The sequence below is a fragment of the Oncorhynchus keta genome, chromosome 21 (genome assembly GCF_023373465.1).
Source record: "Oncorhynchus keta strain PuntledgeMale-10-30-2019 chromosome 21, Oket_V2, whole genome shotgun sequence".
NCBI classification, from domain to species: Eukaryota; Metazoa; Chordata; class Actinopteri; order Salmoniformes; family Salmonidae; genus Oncorhynchus; species Oncorhynchus keta.
Window position 1 is genome coordinate 49282453 of NC_068441.1, and position 20146 is coordinate 49302598.

The window sequence follows — 20146 nt, forward strand, 5'->3', positions numbered from 1 at the left end:
ACACACATACACACACTCATATTCTCTCTCTCACACACACACATTCTCTCTCTCCCACACACACAGACACCCATACTCACCCTCTTAAAAATGAAAGAGCTATTTGATCCAGTTCTGCTGATTTATGGGATATGTACACTTATCTGATAACGAATAAAACACTCTACTTTTCTCACAATATCATTCTCCACACAGAGACAGAACCCAACCACTCAATCTCAACAGTACCTCATTGACCAATGACTGATAGAAAAAAAATAAAATGCATTTAACCTTTATTTAACTATGTTTAGGATCTGTTCCTCACCAACCATTCTGATTTACTTTGACACACACGCAGTACCCCCCGGGTCTGGGACCAGGGCCATAGATAGGTGTGGTATGTAGGTACCAGGCTTACCTCACTTGAACTAGTTGGGTTCCATTTATACTTCCCATGATGATATTCATACAGAGACAAAAGAGGCTGGCGAAAGCTCTCATGCTCAAAATCCCACCTCTGACACCAGTGTAGCAAAGTCCAAAGGCCTCAAATATGTGGCACATACACGCAACAGTGTTGCTAAAGGATTTCACAAACAATCCATACGATTAGGCACTTGAATCTCTACTGTAACCAGATGTTCCTCACACACTTATCTCAAATGAAGTGGTGGACCAAAATCAGGACCATGCATAACAATCTGGTCTCAGAGCATTTCGTATTATTCTGTATGTAAATCCATATGACATGTTACTAACTTGCTAAAAATTGTAAATATATGTTATGAATTTTCAAAACGTACAATATGTTATGAATTACAATTTGTTGTGGCTAACGTTAGCTATGTGGCTAGGTGGCGAACACTTAGGTTAGGAGTTACGTTAAAGGGTTTTAAGGTCAGCTAGTTAACGTGTTAAGTAGTAGCAAGGTATTGGAAATGTGTAAGTAGTTGAAATGTTGCTAATTAGTTAAAATGCTGAAGTTGTCAATGATGAGATTCGAACATACAAACATTGGGTCGGTAGAGCTTCACCACCGACCACCCTCCTTTCGTTTTTATCTTTAAGTAACAGTCTGTCTCATGTAACCACACCAAACGTAACATATACTAATTTGGGGGTATCCCGGATTTACGTTTAGTATGTTACATCTAGTCTATGAGACCAGGTTGTGGATAATGACAAGTTACACATCCTAAAAGAGTCATTTCTTCTGCAAAGTCAATTGGACACACACATCACACAAACCTGACCCAAACCTGATAACGGAACTACACAATCTGTGAACCCAAGGCTAGGCTACAGAAGCTGTCATAATCAATACAAATCCTAATCAATAAAATACGGTCCAGGCATCGGCCTGCCTGTGACAAACACAACTGTAGCGCGGAGGAAAATCACAATGACACGTGCTTAAAGCAGCGCTTAGCTCTGTGTCAAGAAACTGAGAAGTGGCTCTTTACGTACAGCTTTATGTCAACCAGGTTCGACATCAAACAAAACAACCCCCGATTCCATTTAGATATTGTGTATAATATCAAGGATGAGAGGATCAAGGAAATGTCACACTCACACACTGAACATCACCTCAAGTGAAACGGAATATTTTCTTTAGATAATAAAAAACCTTTGTCATACCTTCTTCATGCATTCTCTGCAGACATAAAGTCAGGCTTCTTCTCCAACCCGGCATGTCGGTACAGATGACTTCGGTCTGTGAAAAGGCTGATGATGTTGTAGTAAGGCAAACAAACGATGTTGACGGAGGAGAATGGTCATAAACTGGTACTTCTCTTCTGTTTAGCCTATAGACTGCAGCGTGCGATGCAATAAGCGTCCTATTCATTCCCTCTGCGGCACTTCAATGAAAAAAAAACAAGTGCGAGTGAGTCCCGGGAAGTGTTAGAAAACGATTTTTTCATTCATTTATTTTTCGACCGTTGGACGTTGGTAGATTTTGGAGAGGTAGTCCGTTACTCGTTGCACAAACAAACACCGCTTGGGAAGCAGAGAGACTGAGAGCATGACTCAAAGGTTACGCTCTCTCGGTCACTAATGTGTTTGGCAAAGTGTATGATTCGCGCTGCTGCCTGCACGCCTCGGAACGGGAACACTCCGGAACAGAGTCGCTGCCGGTAGGCTATTCGGTTTGACATCTCACTGGCATCAGCAGTGCGTGGAGGCAGAATCCACACACACACAGTGAGACACGCACTCGTACACACACACACACACACACACACACACACACACACACACACACACACACACACACACACACACTTATAGGCCTCTATAGCTATGATAACCTGTTTAGCAGTGTCCTATCTTCAAATATGACTTCAGTAGCATTTCCATCACCTTTCTCTCAAGAGAAGAGGACGATACTGGTGATGATGTTGAAGTTGATTTAGTGTACCAGAGACATGACTCACTCTAAAGGTGAGGTCCTGGGGAAAGTAAAGCAAAATGATCATGTTCTTGCAGAGTAGTCTACCCCCTGTGGATAGGCCATCTGCAGGTGGCCTCGGGGGTACTAGTGCCCCACATTAAAGAAACAATATTCTAAACCAACACATAGTACCGGTGTGGGAAGCCCAAAGACAAATAGGAATGAAAGTGAGTTATGCTTATGTGTTATAAATTGGTTATAAAGTCTTTATAGGTAGTACATCATAATTACATTCTCCCAGCTGCCAACCGCCACGCACCTCTCACTCACACGACCACATGGCTATTGGTCATCAACCAATCATTGCGTGCCTACTAGGTACCCTTCAATAAAGTATTTCCTTAAATGTGGTCATATCTACTTCCCAGAGAACATAAGACAAGTTCCCTCCCTGGCACTCTGTACTGTCTTTTCATTCTCATCACACCCCATGCCAGTGTCTGCTTCTGCTGCTTGGAGCCCAGCGCCAGGTGTTTCCTTCTCCCTCTCTTCAGGTTTACCTTGAGGTCTTCCACAGGTCGATGTTGCTGACCATCTAATGCAGGGCTGGAGGGGAAACTCCTGTCCTCGGGATCAGAGTTGCCCCTCCCTGACCGATCCCCAGGACTGGAGTTGCCCCTCCCTGACCGATCCCCAGGACTGGAGTTGCCCCTCCCTGACCGATCCCCAGGACTGGCGTTGCCCCTCCCTGACCGATCCCCAGGACTGGAGTTGCCCCTCCCTGACCGATCCCCAGGACTGGAGTTGCCCCTCCCTGACCGATCCCCAGGACTGGAGTTGCCCCTCCCTGACCGATCCCCAGGACTGGAGTTGCCCCTCCCTGACCGATCCCCAGGACTGGAGTTGCCCCTCCCTGACCGATCCCCAGGACTGGAGTTGCCCCTCCCTGACCTCCCCAGGACTGGAGTTGCCGATCCCCAGGACTGGAGTCCCCAGGACTGCCCCTCCCTGACCGATCCCCAGGACTGGCGTTGCCCCTCCCTGACCGATCCCCAGGACTGGAGTTGCCCCTCCCTGACCGATCCCCAGGACTGGAGTTGCCCCTCCCTGACCGATCCCCAGGACTGGCGTTGCCCCTCCCTGACCGATCCCCAGGACTGGAGTTGCCCCTCCCTGACCGATCCCCAGGACTGGAGTTGCCCCTCCCTGACCGATCCCCAGGACTGGAGTTGACCCTTCCTGACCGATCCCCAGGACTGGAGTTGCCCCTCCCTGACCGATCCCCAGGACTGGAGTTGCCCCTCCCTGACCGATCCCCAGGACTGGAGTTGCCCCTCCCTGACCGATCCCCAGGACTGGAGTTGCCCCTCCCTGACCGATCCCCAGGACTGGAGTTGCCCCTCCCTGACCGATCCCCAGGACTGGAGTTGCCCCTCCCTGACCGATCCCCAGGACTGGAGTTGCCCCTCCCTGACCGATCCCCAGGACTGGAGTTGCCCCTCCCTGACCGATCCCCAGGACTGGCGTTGCCCCTCCCTGACCGATCCCCAGGACTGGAGTTGCCCCTCCCTGACCGATCCCCAGGACTGGAGTTGCCCCTCCCTGACCGATCCCCAGGACTGGAGTTGCCCCTCCCTGACCGATCCCCAGGACTGGAGTTGCCCCCCTGACCGATCCCCAGGACTGACTCCTGATCCCCAGGACTGGAGTTGCCCCTCCCTGACCGATCCCCAGGACTGGAGTTGCCCCTCCCTGACCGATCCCCAGGACTGGAGTTGCCCCTCCCTGACCGATCCCCAGGACTGGAGTTGCCCCTCCCTGACCGATCCCCAGGACTGGAGTTGCCCCTCCCTGACCGATCCCCAGGACTGGAGTTGCCCCTCCCTGACCGATCCCCAGGACTGGAGTTGCCCCTCCCTGACCGATCCCCAGGACTGGAGTTGCCCCTCCCTGACTGATCGATCATAGAAGAAATAGCTGAGCTTTTGGGGAAACAACTTTTCCTTGAAGTTCTTTTTAATTATTTGAAATATGAAAACATAACATTCTTGTTTCTAACAATCAATTGGAAGAAAAGCTTTCACAAAAACAGTTTCAAATATGACAGAACATTGTTTTACAAGCAAGTATGTCATCTATGGATGTTTTGAGCAGGTTTTAATTCAGGTAGTTTCCCTCAATGGTAACCATTTAAATCTGGATCATCGTAAACTGAACGATGAAACCTCAAATAGGTCTTTAGAGAAATTCCATCATGAAATATGGTCTTAAAGTCTGTTAGAGAAAGAGAGAGAGAGGGGCCACTATGGAGTTTAACAGGTGGTAGTTAGCCCAGATCTGGGACTAGGATAGATGGTAGAAGTGTCTCTGGAGTAGTAGCCCATTCATTCTCTGTGGGGGTAGGAGGAGGAGTGGAATGTCCTTCTGTGCCTGGATCACTGCTCGTTCGTCGCTCCGTCTGCGATGGACGATACGGCTCCCTGGCCTTTGTTGACGTCGCTGATACAGGCCCACTGGCCGTCTGCAGACTCCTTCCACAACGTCACCTGTAGACAGCCGACAACAATATACATCAGAAAACAACACTGGCAGTCTTTCCAACTCCTTCCACAACGTCACCTGGACAAGAAGGACAGGGAACCAAGGGGATCATTTGTGACGGAACTGATGTATAAACTCGCTGTACTTTCAGACGCTTTGCATAAAGGATCTGCTAAGTGGTATAAATGATACGTTGCTGAGGATCAAGTTTATTCAGCTGCCTAGTAAAAGAGTCACCACTGACCGTGTGTGTGTGTGTGTGTGTGTGTACTGACCGTGCGTGTGTATGTGTGTGTACTGACCTTGTTATCCCCCCCGGACACGGCCAGGATGTTTCCAGTAACGGACCAGCTGACATGCCACACCACGTCGTTGAACTTGTGGAGGAGTTTAGCTGTCCACGTGTTGCCTGAGGGGTCGTCACACGTCCAGATGAAGACCCTGCCGTCCTGCACGCAGACAGCAAGAGAGATTTTGTGTTAGATGTTTTTGTTCTGAGGTAAAGGTCATAAATACTCACTGGCAGACCAGAAAATGACAAACTGTGCCAACACACTTTAAAAAGATGATAACAGTTCCATTTCAATTCAGGAGTGCCTTTTACTTTCAATGAGAAGGAAAACATCACAATTGTTAAATAAACTCACACTTTTAGAATTATTTGAATTCCAACAATCAAAATGGAATTGACCGTGACCAGTTTGTTGGTTATATGAAATGAGCCAAAATAACAAACATTGTAGGATCCTGTGGACCCCAGGAACAACAGCTGGTTCATTCCACCAATAGGTGCCTTTTGGACAGGCAAACTTTTAAGAAATTAATGTTCAACTCGCTCTTCTTTTCACCATTCAATTGTATGGAGGATATGTTTAGCCTACGGAAAAACACATTTCCCATCTCAGGCATTAACTATGAACTAAGAGCATTTTATCTGCATTGTACCACACTGTCTATCGACCCCGTTACAGACACTTATGTACAATGCATTCGGAAAGTATTCAGACCCCTTTCCACATTGTTACATTACAGCCTTATTCTAACCCCCCCCCCCCTCAATCTACACACAATAATACCCCCATCATGACAAAGCAAAAACAGGTTTACATTTTTAATAAAATAAACGAATATCACATATACATAAGTATTCAGACCCGTTACTCAGTACTTTGTTGAAGCCCCTTTGGCAACAATTAGAGCCTCAAGTGTTCTTGGTTATGACGCTACAAGCTTGGCACACCTGTATTTGGGGAGTTTCTCACAATCTTCTCAAGCTCTGTCAGGTTGGATGGGGAGCATCGCTGCACAGCTATTTTCAGGTCTCTCCAGAGATGTTCGATCAGGTTCAAGTCCGGGCTCTGGCTGGGCCATTCAGAGACTTGTCCCCGAAACCACTCCTGCGTTGTCTTAGCTGTGTGCTTAGGGTCGTTGTCGTATTGGAAGGTGAACATTCGCCCAAGTCTGAAGTCCTGAGTGCTCTGGAGGAGGTTTTCATCAAGGATATCTCTGTACTTTGCTCCATTCAACTTTCCCTCAACCCCGACTAGCTTCCCAGTCCATGCAGCTGAAAAACATCCACATAGCTGCCACAACCATTCTTCACCATAGGGATGGTGCTGGGTTTCTGCCAGACGTGATGCTTTGCATTCAGGCCAAAGAGTTCAATCTTGGTTTCATCAGACCAGAGAATCTTGATTCACATGGTTGAGAAACAATGGTTGTCCTTCTGGAAGGTCCTCCCATCTCCACAGAAGAACTCTCGAGCTCTGTCCGTGACCATCGGGTTCTTGGTCACCTCCATGACCAAGGCCCTTCTCCCCCGATTGCTCAGTTTGGCTGGGCGGCCAGCTCTAGGAAGATTCTTGTCGGTTCCAAACTTCTTCCATTTAAGAATGCTGGCCAATGTGTTCTTGGGGACCTTCAATGATGCAGAAACGTTTCGGTACCCTTCCCCAGATCTGTGCCGACACACAATCCTGTCTCGGAGCTCTATGGACAATTCCTTCGACCTCACCTTTGTGCATGTCGGAGAAAAAAAACAGTCTACTGTGGGATCTTATAAAGACAGGTGTTTGCCTTTCCAAATCAAGTCCAATCAATAGAATGTACCACAGGTGGACTCCAATCAAGTTGTAGAAACACCAAGGATTATCAATGAAACAGGATGCACCTGAGCTCAATTTCAAGTCGCATAGCAATGGGTCTGAATAATTATGTAAATAAGGTATTTCTGTTTATCTTGAATACATTTGCAAAAAATTCTAAAAACCTGTTTTCGCTTTGTCATTATGGGGTTGTGGATTGATGAGAATCAATTTTAGAATAAGCTTGTAACTTAACAAAACGGGGGAAAAGTCAAGGGGTCTGAATACTTTTCTGAATGCACTGCAACGGTCTACCAACTTAAATAAAAGCATGTTTGAGATAAAGCTAACATTTTCTCATTGATAAAGTATCCTTGTACAAATAAAGGTAATATCAAACCTAAAACTACAACCCTGTTATTGTCAACCCTGTTAAGAGGCCCAACTAACTAACTTTATCTGTGAAGATCAGCCATTACTCCTCATGTGGTCCCATGCTCTTCTCCACGCGGTGTTCATGAAATTAGAAATTACACATGTTCCACACAAAATGAAAGTTGAAACATTGAATTTGATTTTCTAACATTAACTGAGCGAACAGGGTTGACATGTTGAGCTTTACCACAGTCAAAGATGATGAAACAATTATAAAATAGACCACCATGCTGTTCAGAGGACCCAAACAACGCTGTTAATAATTTAATCTGGTGGAATGGCCCATTATTTGAAAGGGGTTAACTGTTTGTTTAACCACTCTTGGGTAGGGGACAGTATTTTGACATCATGATGAAAAGCGTGCCCATAGTAAACTGCCTGATACTCAGGCCCAGAAGCTAGGATATGCATGAAAATGGTAGATTTGGATAGGAAACACTTTAAAGTTTATAAAACTGTTAACATTATGTCTGTGTGTATAACAGAACTAATATGGCAGGCAAAACCCAGAGGACAACCCCCCCCACCCCCCAAAAAATCAGCCTACCACTACTTTCATTGGCTAGCACTTTTATTACAAGGCCAAGTCATCTCAGATTACAGTTCCTAAGGCTTCCACTGATGTCAACCATCTTTAGAAAGAGTTTCAGGCTGGTTTTCGGAAAAATTAGCCAGAAATGTGTTTTTCTAGGTGGCTCCCATTTTGGCTGTAGTGTTTCCGGGCGCGTGGTAGAGAGCGCGTTCTTTGGTATTTTTCTCAGGCAAAGACAATAATGATTCTCCGCCTTAAGTTTTATCGTTTATTAACGTATTAGGGTACCTACGTTTTTTTTGTTTTAATTTTTATCCCCTTTTCTCCCCAATTTCGTGGTATCCAATTGTTTAGTAGCTACTATTTTGTCTCATCGCTACAACTCCCTTACGGGCTCGGGAGAGACAAAGGTTGAAAGTCATGCGTCCTCCGATACACAACCCAACCAAGCCGCACTGCTTCTTAACACAGCGCGCATCCAACCCGGAAGCCAGCCGCACCAATGTGTCGGAGGAAACACCATGCACCTGGCAACCTTGGTTAGCGTGCACTGCGCTCGGCCCGCCACAAGAGTCGCTGGTGCGCGATGAGACAAGGATATCCCTACCGGCCAAGCCCTCCCTAACCCGGACAAATTTTGTATGCATTTTGACGGAGGGAAACTGGGTGGATTATTGACTGAAGCGCGCCAGCTAAACTGAGTTTTTATGGATATAAAGAAGGACAATATCGAACAAAAGGACCATTTGTGATGTAACTGGGACCTTTTGGAGTGCCAACAGAAGATGATCAAAGGTAAGGCATTTTTTATAGAGCTATTTCTGACTTTCGTGTCACACCTGCCTGGTTGAAATATGTTTTTCATGCGTTTGTATGCGGGGTGCTGTTCTCTGATAAATCGCATGGTATGCTTTCGCCGTAAAGCCTTTTTGAAATCTAATACAGCGGCTGGATTAAGAAGTTAAGCTTTATTTTGATGTATTATACTTGTGACTTCATGAACGTTTATTATTTATAATACTGTAGTTTGAATTTCGCGCTTTGCAATTTCACCGGTTGTTGAATTTCTCCGGCTGTTGCAATTTCACCGGACGCTACTGTCCCACCTGCCCATAAGAAGATAAGTTTGGAATTAAAACGAGGGACAAACATAAAGGCATTTGCTAATCACATTCATATAAATAGTGATCTTCAGAAACGATTCAAAGCAGAAAAATAACTAGGCCTTTACAATGATGGTGAAACTTGGGAGACATTTTTAGATAAAAGTGTGTTCAAATCTTCCTAGAAGTGACAGAGTGTTGAAGGAGGGAAATGTCAAAATGCTGAATTTTAGCATTTTAAAAAGCCTTCATTCATACATGAATAAAAGGGATTTATTGAATTCTGTGTGGTCTATATTAAAGTGCACTTCATTTAATTTATCAGGCTTTTTAAAATTCAATATGGTTGCATAATTTATACTTAACATTTTTGTGGAACGACCGCACTTCTGCTTGTTCAACAACTAATTGGGATCCAAATAAAAATATCTTAATTTGAGACAGTTTGCTAAAGTAGGGGGAAGAAAATCCTGCAGCAACAGGAAATGTGAATTACTATGTTGATTAAAATTCACAAGACCAATTTGTCGGGGAAGATACATTTTTTAAGAAAGGGAAAATTAAGTCTGAAATGTAAAAGTGGAAATTACAAACGTCAAAAAAACATTTTAAACCTCAAATACACTACACATTTATTCCAGGAAAGTTAACCTGCAACAGGGTAAGCAAATAAAGATCCTACATCTGTAAAAGCCATACAATGTTTTTTTTACTCTAACGGGAGGTTACCTGAGAGCAGCTGGCGATGGTGCTGGTGGGTAGTCCTATGGAGGGAGCCCAGCCTACATCTCTGACCCAATCACTGTGAGCCTCCAGCTTCTGGTCCTCCTTCCATTGGCCATCCTCCTCTCTAAGAAAGAAGACATACAAACCTGTCTGGAAGCCATTTTATTCAAACTCCTCACTTGCCATAGGAACCTATTTGGTAACACCTTACATAAAAGTTGTTCACACAGTTATAACTATATCAAGTTGTCATTATAAAGAGAAAAGATGTTACTGCAAGTAAGTAAATGGTAAATATTTGGAGTGATGATGGAACTATACAGTGCAGTCACTGTACCCCTTGACTTGTTATTATGTGTGAGAAAAAAATCAACAAAGTGAAAACATGTTCTTAGAAATGTTTGCACATTTATTTAAAATTAAATATAGAAATATCTAATTTACATATAGTACCAGTCAAAGCTTGGACACCTACTCATCCAAGGATTTCTCTTTATTTAAAAAAAAACTATTTTCTACATTATAGTTTAGTGAAGACATCAAAACTATGAAATAACACATGGAATCATGTAGTACCTAAAAAAAAAAAGTTAAATCAAAATATATTTTATATTTGAGATTCTTCAAAGTAGCCACCCTTTGTCTTGATGATAGCTTTGCACACTTGGCATTCTCTCAACCAGCTTCATGAGATAGTCACTTGGAATGCATTTAAATTAAAAGGTGTGGAATTTTTTTCAAATCAAATTGTCACATGCACTGAATATGCTTACTTTCTTTCCTTCTTACTGCGTTTGAGTCAATCTGTTATGTTATGACAAGGTAGGGAGGTATAGAAGGTAGGGCTCCCGAGTGGCGCAGCGGTCTAAGGCACTGCATCTCAGTGCAAGAGGTGTCACTACAGTCCCTGGTCCGAATCCATGCTGTAACACATCCGGCCGTGATTGGGTGTCCCTTAGGGTGGCGCACAATTGGCTCAGCCTCGTCCAGGTTTGGCCGGGGTAGGCCGTCATTGTAAATAATAATTTGTTCTTAACTGACTTTCCTAGTTAAATTAAAAAATAATACAGAAGATATTTGATAAATACCATGTCATTATTCTGGCAAGAACAGCTCAAATAAGCAAAGAGAAATGACAGTCCATCATTACTTTAAGACATGCAGGTCAGTCAATACAGAAAATTAAGAACTTTGAAAGCACTATGGTGAAACTGGCTCCCGTGAGGACCGCCACAGGAAAGGAAGACCCAGAGTTACCTCTGCTGCAGAGGATAAGTTCATTACAGTTACCAGCCTCAGAGATTGCAGCCCAAATAAATGCTTCACAGAGTTCAAGTAACAGACACATCTCAACATCAACTGTTCACTGATGATTGTGGACTTCAGGAAACAGCAGAGGTAACACCTCCCTATCCACATCGATGGAACAGTAGTGCAGAGGGTAGTAAGTTAAGTTCCTCGGCGTACACATCACAGACAAACTGAATTGGTCCACCCACACAGACAGCATCGTGAAGAAGGCGCAGCAGCGCCTCTTCAACCTCAGGAGGCTGAAGAAATTTGGCTTATCACCAAAAGCACACAAACTTCTACAGATGCACAATCGAGAGCATCCTGTCGGGCTGTATCACTGCCTGGTACGGCAACTGCTCCGCCCACAACCGTAAGGCTCTCCAGAGGGTAGTGAGGTCTGCACAACGCATCACCGGGGGCAAACTACCTGCCCTCCAGGACACCTACACCACCCGATGTCACAGGAAGGCCATAAAGATCATCAAGGACAGCAACCACCCGAGCCACTGCCTGTTCACTCCGCTATCATCCAGAAGGCGAGGTCAGTACAGGTGCATCAAAGCTGGGACCAAGAGACTGAAAAACAGCTTCTATCTCAAGGCCATCAGACTGATAAACAGCCATCACTAACATCGAGTGGCTGCTGCCAACACACTGACTCAACTCCAGCCACTTTAATAATGGGAATTGATGGGAAATGAATATATCACTAGCCACTTTAAACAATGCTACCTCATATAATGTTCCCTACATTATTCATCTCATATGCATACGTATATACTGTACTCTATATCATCCTTATGTAATACATGTATCACTAGCCACTTTAACTATGCCACTTTGTTTACATACTCATCTCATATGTATATACTGCACTCAATACCATCTACTGTATCTTGCCTATGACGCTCTGTACCATCACTCATTCATATATCTTTATGTACATATTCTTTATCCCCTTACACTTGTGTCTATAAGGTAATAGTTTTGGAATTGTTAGCTAGATTACTTGTTGGTTATTACTGCATTGTCGGAACTAGAAGCACAAGCATTTCGCTACACTCACATCTGCTAACCATGTGTATGTGACAAATAAAATTTGATTTGATTTCATTTAATTTGAGCAGAGGAGAATGTGTGAATAAAAAAAAACACTAACAAAGGACAAGAAGAAGAGACTGGCTTGGACCAAGAAAAACGAGTAATGGACATTAGCCTGGTGGAAATCTGTCCTTTGAGTCCAAATTTGAGATTTTTGGTTCCAACCGCTGTGTCATTGTGAGAAGCAGAGAAGGTGAACGGATGATCTCTGCATGTGTGGTTCCAACCATGAAGCATGGAGAAGGTGGTGTGATGGTGCTTTGCTTGTGACACTGATTTATTTAGAATTCAAGGCACACTTAACCAGCATAGCTACCACAGCATTCTGTAGTGATACGCCATCCCATCTGGTTTGTGCTTAGTGGGACAATCATTTGTTTTTCAACAGGACAATGACCCAACACACCTCCAGGCTGTATACGGGCTATTTTACCAAGGAGAGTGAGGAGTGCTGCATCAGATGACCTGGCCTCCACAATCACCGACCTCAACCCAATTGAGATGGTTTGGGATGAGTTTGACTGCAGAGTGAAGGAAAAGCAGCCAACCAGTGTTCAGCATACGTGGGAACTCCTTCAAGACGGTTGGAAAAGCATTCCAGGTGAAGCTGGTTAAGAGAATGCCAAGAGTGTGCAAAGCTGGCATCAAGGCAAATGGCTACTTTGAAGAATCGAAAATACATTCTGATTTATAACTTTTTTGATTACTACATGATTCCATGTGTGTTATTTCATAGTTGTGATGTCTTCATTATTCTACATTGTAGAAAGGAGTAAAATAATATAGAAAAACCCTTGAATGAGTCGCTGTCCAAACTTTTGTCTGTAACCAAGTATTCACACCCCTTTGCTACATTTCAAATTGAGCTCCACCTGTGGCCAATTCAATTGTATGGACATAATTTAGAAAGAAACACACACATCTATATAGAAGGTCCCACAGTTGACAGTGGATGTCAGAGCAGAAACTAAACAATTAAGTCCAAGGAACTGTCAATAGATCTCAGAGACAGAATTGTGATGAGGCATATATCTGAGGAAGGGTAAAACATATCTGGGGAAGGGTATGAAACAATGTGTGTGTAGAAAGTTTCCAAGAGCAGTGGTCTCCATCATTGGGAAAAATACAGAACTACCCAGACTGTGCCTAGAGCTGGCTGTCCAACCAAACTGCACAATCAGGCAATAAGGACGTGACCAAGAACCCAATGACCTGCCAGAAGAGAGAAGTCTCTACAGCACTTCACCAATCTGAGCTTTATGGCAGAGTGGCCATGCAGAAGATAAGACACCCTCCAAACGTCTGCTACTTACTTCCAGAGTTTGACCAGGTTGTCGCAGCCCCCCGAGACAAACCTCTTGATGAAGTTGGGTTTCTGACCTGAGGGCTGGTCTATCAGACTACCTGGCACCACAGATGGAGCCCAGCTCACTGCGTTACAGCCAATCTAACAGGACAGAGGGGAAGGTTACAAAACACAGTCACATGTACAGACCAAGGACATGAATTCATATGAACTCAATTAGGACTATGACAACTTACCACGGAAGGACTGTCACAACAGACAGTGACAATTTAATGTCACTCTCTAGGTTTATTCATATTAACCCAGCCCTAGAGAAAATACTTAATGTCGGTTTACAAATGAAAGTGAAAACAGTAGTTCATTACTCACTGTGTGTGCATTGCTGATCTTCTTAATGTCCCACTGTTGATCCCCAGAGCAGGTGACCAATGAGATGGCTCCATCTGAGCTGCCACAGGCCAGGATCAGACCAAAGTCATAGGGACCCCAGCACACTGAATTCACTGAAGCCACAAGGAAGCCAGGAAGTACTCATTAATATACACTAAAAACACAGAGCTTTTGACAATGCTTAATTGCAGTGTTATTCATCCCTGGTTCTGAATAGGGCTTTGATCGAAAGTGAAACTAAACATGTTGCATACCGAGTGGGTCCCAAGCACCAGGTTTAAAGAACTCCATTTGAACATTTTCAATAAGATCATTGAAAATATTCACACCATATATATCAAACGGTATGAACTCACTGTACTGTATGTCGCTCTGGATAAGAACATCTGCGAAATGACGTAAAATATTAATTGAATTTGTGAGTGATTTACCTGAAGAGTCGTGTCCAGTGTACTCGTACATCTTATCCCAGGTCCCGTTCTCTTCCTTCCATATGATCACCTTCCTGTCATAGGAACAGGAGGCCAGGATGTTGCCGTACATGGGGTGAGCCCAAGCCACCTGCCACACAGGACCCTCATGGCTGCAGAGAGAGGAGATCGAGGCAGACAGTAAAAAGAGTGTCTGGATACAGCACTTCACAGGTAATGGAGAGGGGAGATGAAACAGGAACATGGCAGTTCAATCTGTGTGGGCTGGAAAATAAGTGTTGCATGTCGATAATTGCAATATCTGTGGTGCTGCTCATAGCAATTTCCTTTCTGATGAGTCGACCTTTAAAGCTCTAATCAAGCAGAGTCACGTCTTACCCTCTCAGATCTGCCACTAGGATTTGTCCTCCGTTTTTAACATCGAAGATCTTGACAGACCTGTCAGAAGAGCAGGTGGCCAGTCTGGTGCCATAATAATCCATCTGGGCATCATGCTTAAAACACAAGAGCATGTTATAAGAGGTCAAAGGTTGCAATTATTACCTTGGATTGTGAGTTAGCTAGCTACTAAAATTAGATTAAAATCAGGGATAAATAAAGTACATTCAGTTGATATATAGTAATTTGCTACAGCTGGTTGAATTTACGGGACATTGAATTAACAATCCATTCAAACTCAAGTCAGCTAGCTAAATGGCAGTAGCTAGCTAACGTTAGCTAGTAACTGTCACATAAGAAAACTACTTACGATCATGTCCTCGTGGGAGGTGTCCACCGTGTTGATGACGGAAACCTATAATTCATGAAACACAAGAAGTGAGAGATTATTTGATAGAACGCCAGTCTAAAAAGCTAACGTTGCGTTAGTTACCTAAATCTAATTTTGCTAGTTACACAAACTAGCTAACAACTGGCTAGATAGACGCTTGAACTAATCGCAGAGATACCGTTAATGCATAAAACAGCATTACACGATCTTGTAACATACATTACTCTGTTTAACAGTATATTTAGTAGTAAACAATAAGTAACTACAACCTAATAAAAATACACTTATTCAGCTTAGCAACTTGACACGTTAGCTATCTAACGTTAACAGTTACTTTGCTAACCGGCTAACAACTGCAGTCAGAAATACCAGAAATTATGTTACTCACCATGATTGAAGATTATCGTAATGACTTTGTTACAAAACAGAGAAATTGCACTGCCAGACGTGTAACGCTGTTATCAATATATCTCGGTTTTACGATGTATCAAGAACGACGTGGCAACAACTTCACAACCACTGAAAAAAACAACTTCCGTGTGCGTGCACCAAGGTTCCGGTTGAAACAAGCATTTCGCTTACAAATATTTCCGTGAAAGATAAGTTCCTATGTGGTGAGCATTAGTTCCACCTGGTGGCAGTAGAAACGACAAAAAATACATTTTACTCATAACACAATTGTGCCTATTTATAAAGCACCGTGCAAGTGTCATGTTTCCAAGTTTGTTCTTGGCCTAAATTATATTCCAACTCGGGGCTCCCGGGTGGCACAGTGACACTGCATTTCAGTGCAAGAGTCGTCATTGCAGTACCTGGTTCAAATCCAGGCACACAGTTAGGACACAGATAGGACGGCACACAGTTGGTCCAGGTTTGACCGGGATAGGCTGTCAATGTAAATAAGGATTTCTTCTGAACTGAATTGCCTGAAAGATATTGCCATGTTTTCCGGCTGAAACTTCTGCTCCACTATTTCTGAGTTTTTATCCATAACTTTTATCATATTTAAATTGACTGTAACTGGTAGTCAAGGTGTTGAATATCTCATAAAACATCTCCAATATATTGGAGAAAATGACATCACTGACAAATATTTTCGATAAGAAAGCAGACTGCTTTGCAATGCAAGTTTGAGTGTGGAATGAAACAGTAATAATGTATCAACAATGACTGTCATTTTTTCCTTTGTCGGCCACTAAGTATGTTTGCCTACTTTTATGATAATTTATCAGTGGCTTTAAAAGTAGTCCAGAACCTTTCTCACCTATTATGGTAATAGAATAATATAATATCATAGAATGTAATGTTATAATATAATAATATAATGTAATAGAATCATGGAATGTAATGTCATAATATAATAATATAATGTAATAGAATCATAGAATGTAATGTCATAATATAATTATAGAATGCCATGTAATAAAAGACTATTAGAATGTAATAGACTATTAGAATGTAATAGAATAATATGTCATAGAATAATAGAATGTAATAGCATAATGTAATAAAGGAATGTAATAGAATTATAGAATGTAATGTAACAATATAATTATAGAATGCCATGTAATAAAAGACTATTAGAATGTAATAGAATAATATGTCATAGAATAATAGAATGTAATAGCATAATATTATAATATATGTTAGTGTCAATGTTTTAGATTCACAATCTCTCTGTTGTTGCCCAGGGAACAGAGGGAAATGATGTACAGTAACTAACTACCTCTGGTGCAATACAGATGTTGTGCATGGACTCTGACATATACATTAACAAGGTCTGACATGCAATATGTTTGATGTCGCAGACATGAGTATGATCACTGTTAATAGGACAGTGAGCGTTGGGTTGATTATTCAGTTTGACACAGTGAGTTGTTGCAGTTAGGCAATGATTCTCCCAATACTGATACTTGGCTATACAAACTGCTTTGAAGTTTAATCGTATTTCATTTCAGTTGGGATATCATGCTGAAGAGCTATGTGGTAAGAGTATTACCACATCACACACACACACACACACACACACACACACACACACGAAATGTGTATTTTCTTATTGGCACCGACTTAGGCAATGATTCTCCCAATACTAATACTAGGCCACCCAGACTGACTGCTGATAGTTCATAGTTGCTTCAAAGCCTGATGCGGACATATAGTAGCTGTCAAAAGCAGTCAGTTTGGACACACCTACTCATTAGGTTTTTCTTTATTTTTACTATTTTCTCAGTGCAGAGGTGTTTATCTATCTTAGCTTTAGCTAGGTGGGGAGGTGTTTATCTATCTTAACTTTAGCTAGGTGGGGAGGTATTTATCTATCTTAGCTTTAGCTAGGTGGGGAGGTGTTTATCTATCTTAGCTTTAGCTAGGTGGGGAGGTGTTTATCTATCTTAGCTTTAGCTAGGTGGGGAGGTGTTTATCTATCTTAGCTTTAGCTAGGTGGGGAGGTGGTTATCTATCTTAACTTTAGCTAGGTGGGGAGGTATTTATCTATCTTAACTTTAGCTAGGTGGGGAGGTATTTATCTATCTTAACTTTAGCTAGGTGGAGAGGTGTTTATCTATCTTTAACTTTAGCTAGGTGGAGAGGTATTTATCTATCTTAGCTTTAGCTAGGTGGGGAGGTGTTTATCTATCTTAACTTTAGCTAGGTGGGGAGGTATTTATCTATCTTAGCTTTAGCTAGGTGGGGAGGTGTTTATCTATCTTAACTTTAGCTAGGTGGGGAGGTATTTATCTATCTTAACTTTAGCTAGGTGGGGAGGTGTTTATCTATCTTAACTTTAGCTAGGTGGGGAGGTATTTATCTATCTTAGCTTTAGCTAGGTGGGGAGGTGTTTATCTATCTTAGCTTTAGCTAGGTGGGGAGGTGTTTATCTATCTTAACTTTAGCTAGGTGGGGAGGTATTTATCTATCTTAGCTTTAGCTAGGTGGGGAGGTGTTTATCTATCTTAGCTTTAGCTAGGTGGGGAGGTGTTTATCTATCTTAGCTTTAGCTAGGTGGGGAGGTGTTTATCTATCTTAGCTTTAGCTAGGTGGGGAGGTGTTTATCTATCTTAACTTTAGCTAGGTGGGGAGGTGTTTATCTATCTTAGCTTTTTAGCTAGGTGGGGAGGTGTTTATCTATCTTAACTTTAGCTAGGTGGGGAGGTATTTATCTATCTTAACTTTAGCTAGGTGGGGAGGTATTTATCTATCTTAACTTTAGCTAGGTGGGGAGGTATTTATCTATCTTAGCTTTAGCTAGGTGGGGAGGTATTTATCTATCTTAACTTTAGCTAGGTGGGGAGGTATTTATCTATCTTAGCTTTAGCTAGGTGGGGAGGTATTTATCTATCTTAGCTTTAGCTAGGTGGGGAGGTGTTTATCTATCTTAACTTTAGCTAGGTGGGGAGGTGTTTATCTATCTTAACTTTAGCTAGGTGGGGAGGTATTTATCTATCTTAGCTTTAGCTAGGTGGGGAGGTGTTTATCTATCTTAACTTTAGCTAGGTGGGGAGGTGTTTATCTAAACTTTAGCTAGGTGGGGAGGTATTTATCTATCTTAACTTTAGCTAGGTGGGGAGGTATTTATCTATCTTAACTTTAGCTAGGTGGGGAGGTGTTTATCTATCTTACCTTTAGCTAGGTGGGGAGGTGTTTATCTATCTTAGCTTTAGCTAGGTGGGGAGGTGTTTATCTATCTTACCTTTAGCTAGGTGGGGAGGTGTTTATCTATCTTAGCTTTAGCTAGGTGGGGAGGTGTTTATCTATCTTAGCTTTAGCTAGGTGGGCAGGTGTTTATCTATCTTAACTTTAGCTAGGTGGGGAGGTGTTTATCTATCTTAACTTTAGCTAGGTGGGGAGGTGTTTATCTATCTTAGCTTTAGCTAGGTGGGGAGGTGTTTATCTATCTTAGCTTTAGCTAGGTGGGGAGGTGTTTATCTATCTTAACTTTAGCTAGGTGGGGAGGTGTTTATCTATCTTAACTTTAGCTAGGTGGGGAGGTGTTTATCTATCTTAACTTTAGCTAGGTGGGGAGGTGTTTATCTATCTTAACTTTAGCTAGGTGGGGAGGTGTTTATCTATCTTAGCTTTAGCTAGGTGGGGAGGTGTTTATCTATCTTAACTTTAGCTAGGTGGGGAGGTGTTTATCTATCTTAACTTTAGCTAGGTGGGGAGGTGTTTATCTATCTTAACTTTAGCTAGGTGGGGAGGTGTTTATCTATCTTAACTTTAGCTAGGTGGGGAGGTGTTTATCTATCTTAGCTTTAGCTAGGTGGGGAGGTGTTTATCTATCTTAGCTAGGTGGGGAGGTGTTTATCTATCTTAACTTTAGCTAGGTGGGGAGGTGTTTATCTATCTTAACTTTAGCTAGGTGGGGAGGTGTTTATCTATCTTAACTTTAGCTAGGTGGGGAGGTGTTTATCTATCTTAACTTTAGCTAGGTGGGGAGGTGTTTATCTATCTTAACTTTAGCTAGGTGGGGAGGTGTTTATCTATCTTAACTTTAGCTAGGTGGGGAGGTGTTTATCTATCTTAGCTTTAGCTAGGTGGGGAGGTGTTTATCTATCTTAGCTTTAGCTAGGTGGGGAGGTGTTTATCTATCTTAGCTTTAGCTAGGTGGGGAGGTGTTTATCTATCTTAGCTTTAGCTAGGTGGGGAGGTGTTTATCTATCTTAACTTTAGCTAGGTGGGGAGGTGTTTATCTATCTTAGCTTTAGCTAGGTAGGGAGGTGTTTATCTATCTTAGCTTTAGCTAGGTGGGGAGGTGTTTATCTATCTTAGCTTTAGCTAGGTGGGGAGGTGTTTATCTATCTTAGCTTTAGCTAGGTGGGGAGGTGTTTATCTATCTTAACTTTAGCTAGGTGGGGAGGTATTTATCTATCTTAGCTTTAGCTAGGTGGGGAGGTGTTTATCTATCTTAGCTTTAGCTAGGTGGGGAGGTGTTTATCTATCTTAGCTTTAGCTAGGTGGGGAGGTGTTTATCTATCTTAACTTTAGCTAGGTGGTGAGGTGTTTATCTATCTTAGCTTTAGCTAGGTGGGGAGGTGTTTATCTATCTTAACTTTAGCTAGG

General features: G+C 42.7%; 1 protein-coding gene across 1 annotated transcript; it reads right to left on the minus strand.

Moving 5' to 3' along the window:
- Window positions 1–4372: 4372 nt before the first annotated feature.
- Window positions 4373–15642, minus strand: sec13 (SEC13 homolog, nuclear pore and COPII coat complex component). The gene is made up of 9 exons (XM_035760013.2): window positions 15474–15642; window positions 15065–15109; window positions 14695–14810; window positions 14317–14468; window positions 13865–13998; window positions 13503–13636; window positions 9799–9919; window positions 5218–5364; window positions 4373–4920 (listed from the first exon to the last, which is right to left on the minus strand). The coding sequence occupies exons 1-9, from the start codon at window positions 15474–15476 to the stop codon at window positions 4810–4812; spliced, it is 963 nt and encodes a 320-aa protein (XP_035615906.1). The 5' UTR covers window positions 15477–15642; the 3' UTR covers window positions 4373–4809.
- Window positions 15643–20146: the final 4504 nt, after the last annotated feature.

What these genes read in the sequence shown, in the direction of transcription:
- sec13 (XM_035760013.2), bottom strand. An exon ending in CCTCCCACGAGGACATGATC is followed by an intron (nt 14,811 to 15,064) that starts GTAAGTAGTTTT and finishes TTGTGTTTTAAG; the next exon opens with CATGATGCCCAGATGGATTA. An exon ending in AGATCAGCAATGCACACACA is followed by an intron (nt 13,637 to 13,864) that starts GTGAGTAATGAA and finishes CTGTCCTGTTAG; the next exon opens with ATTGGCTGTAACGCAGTGAG.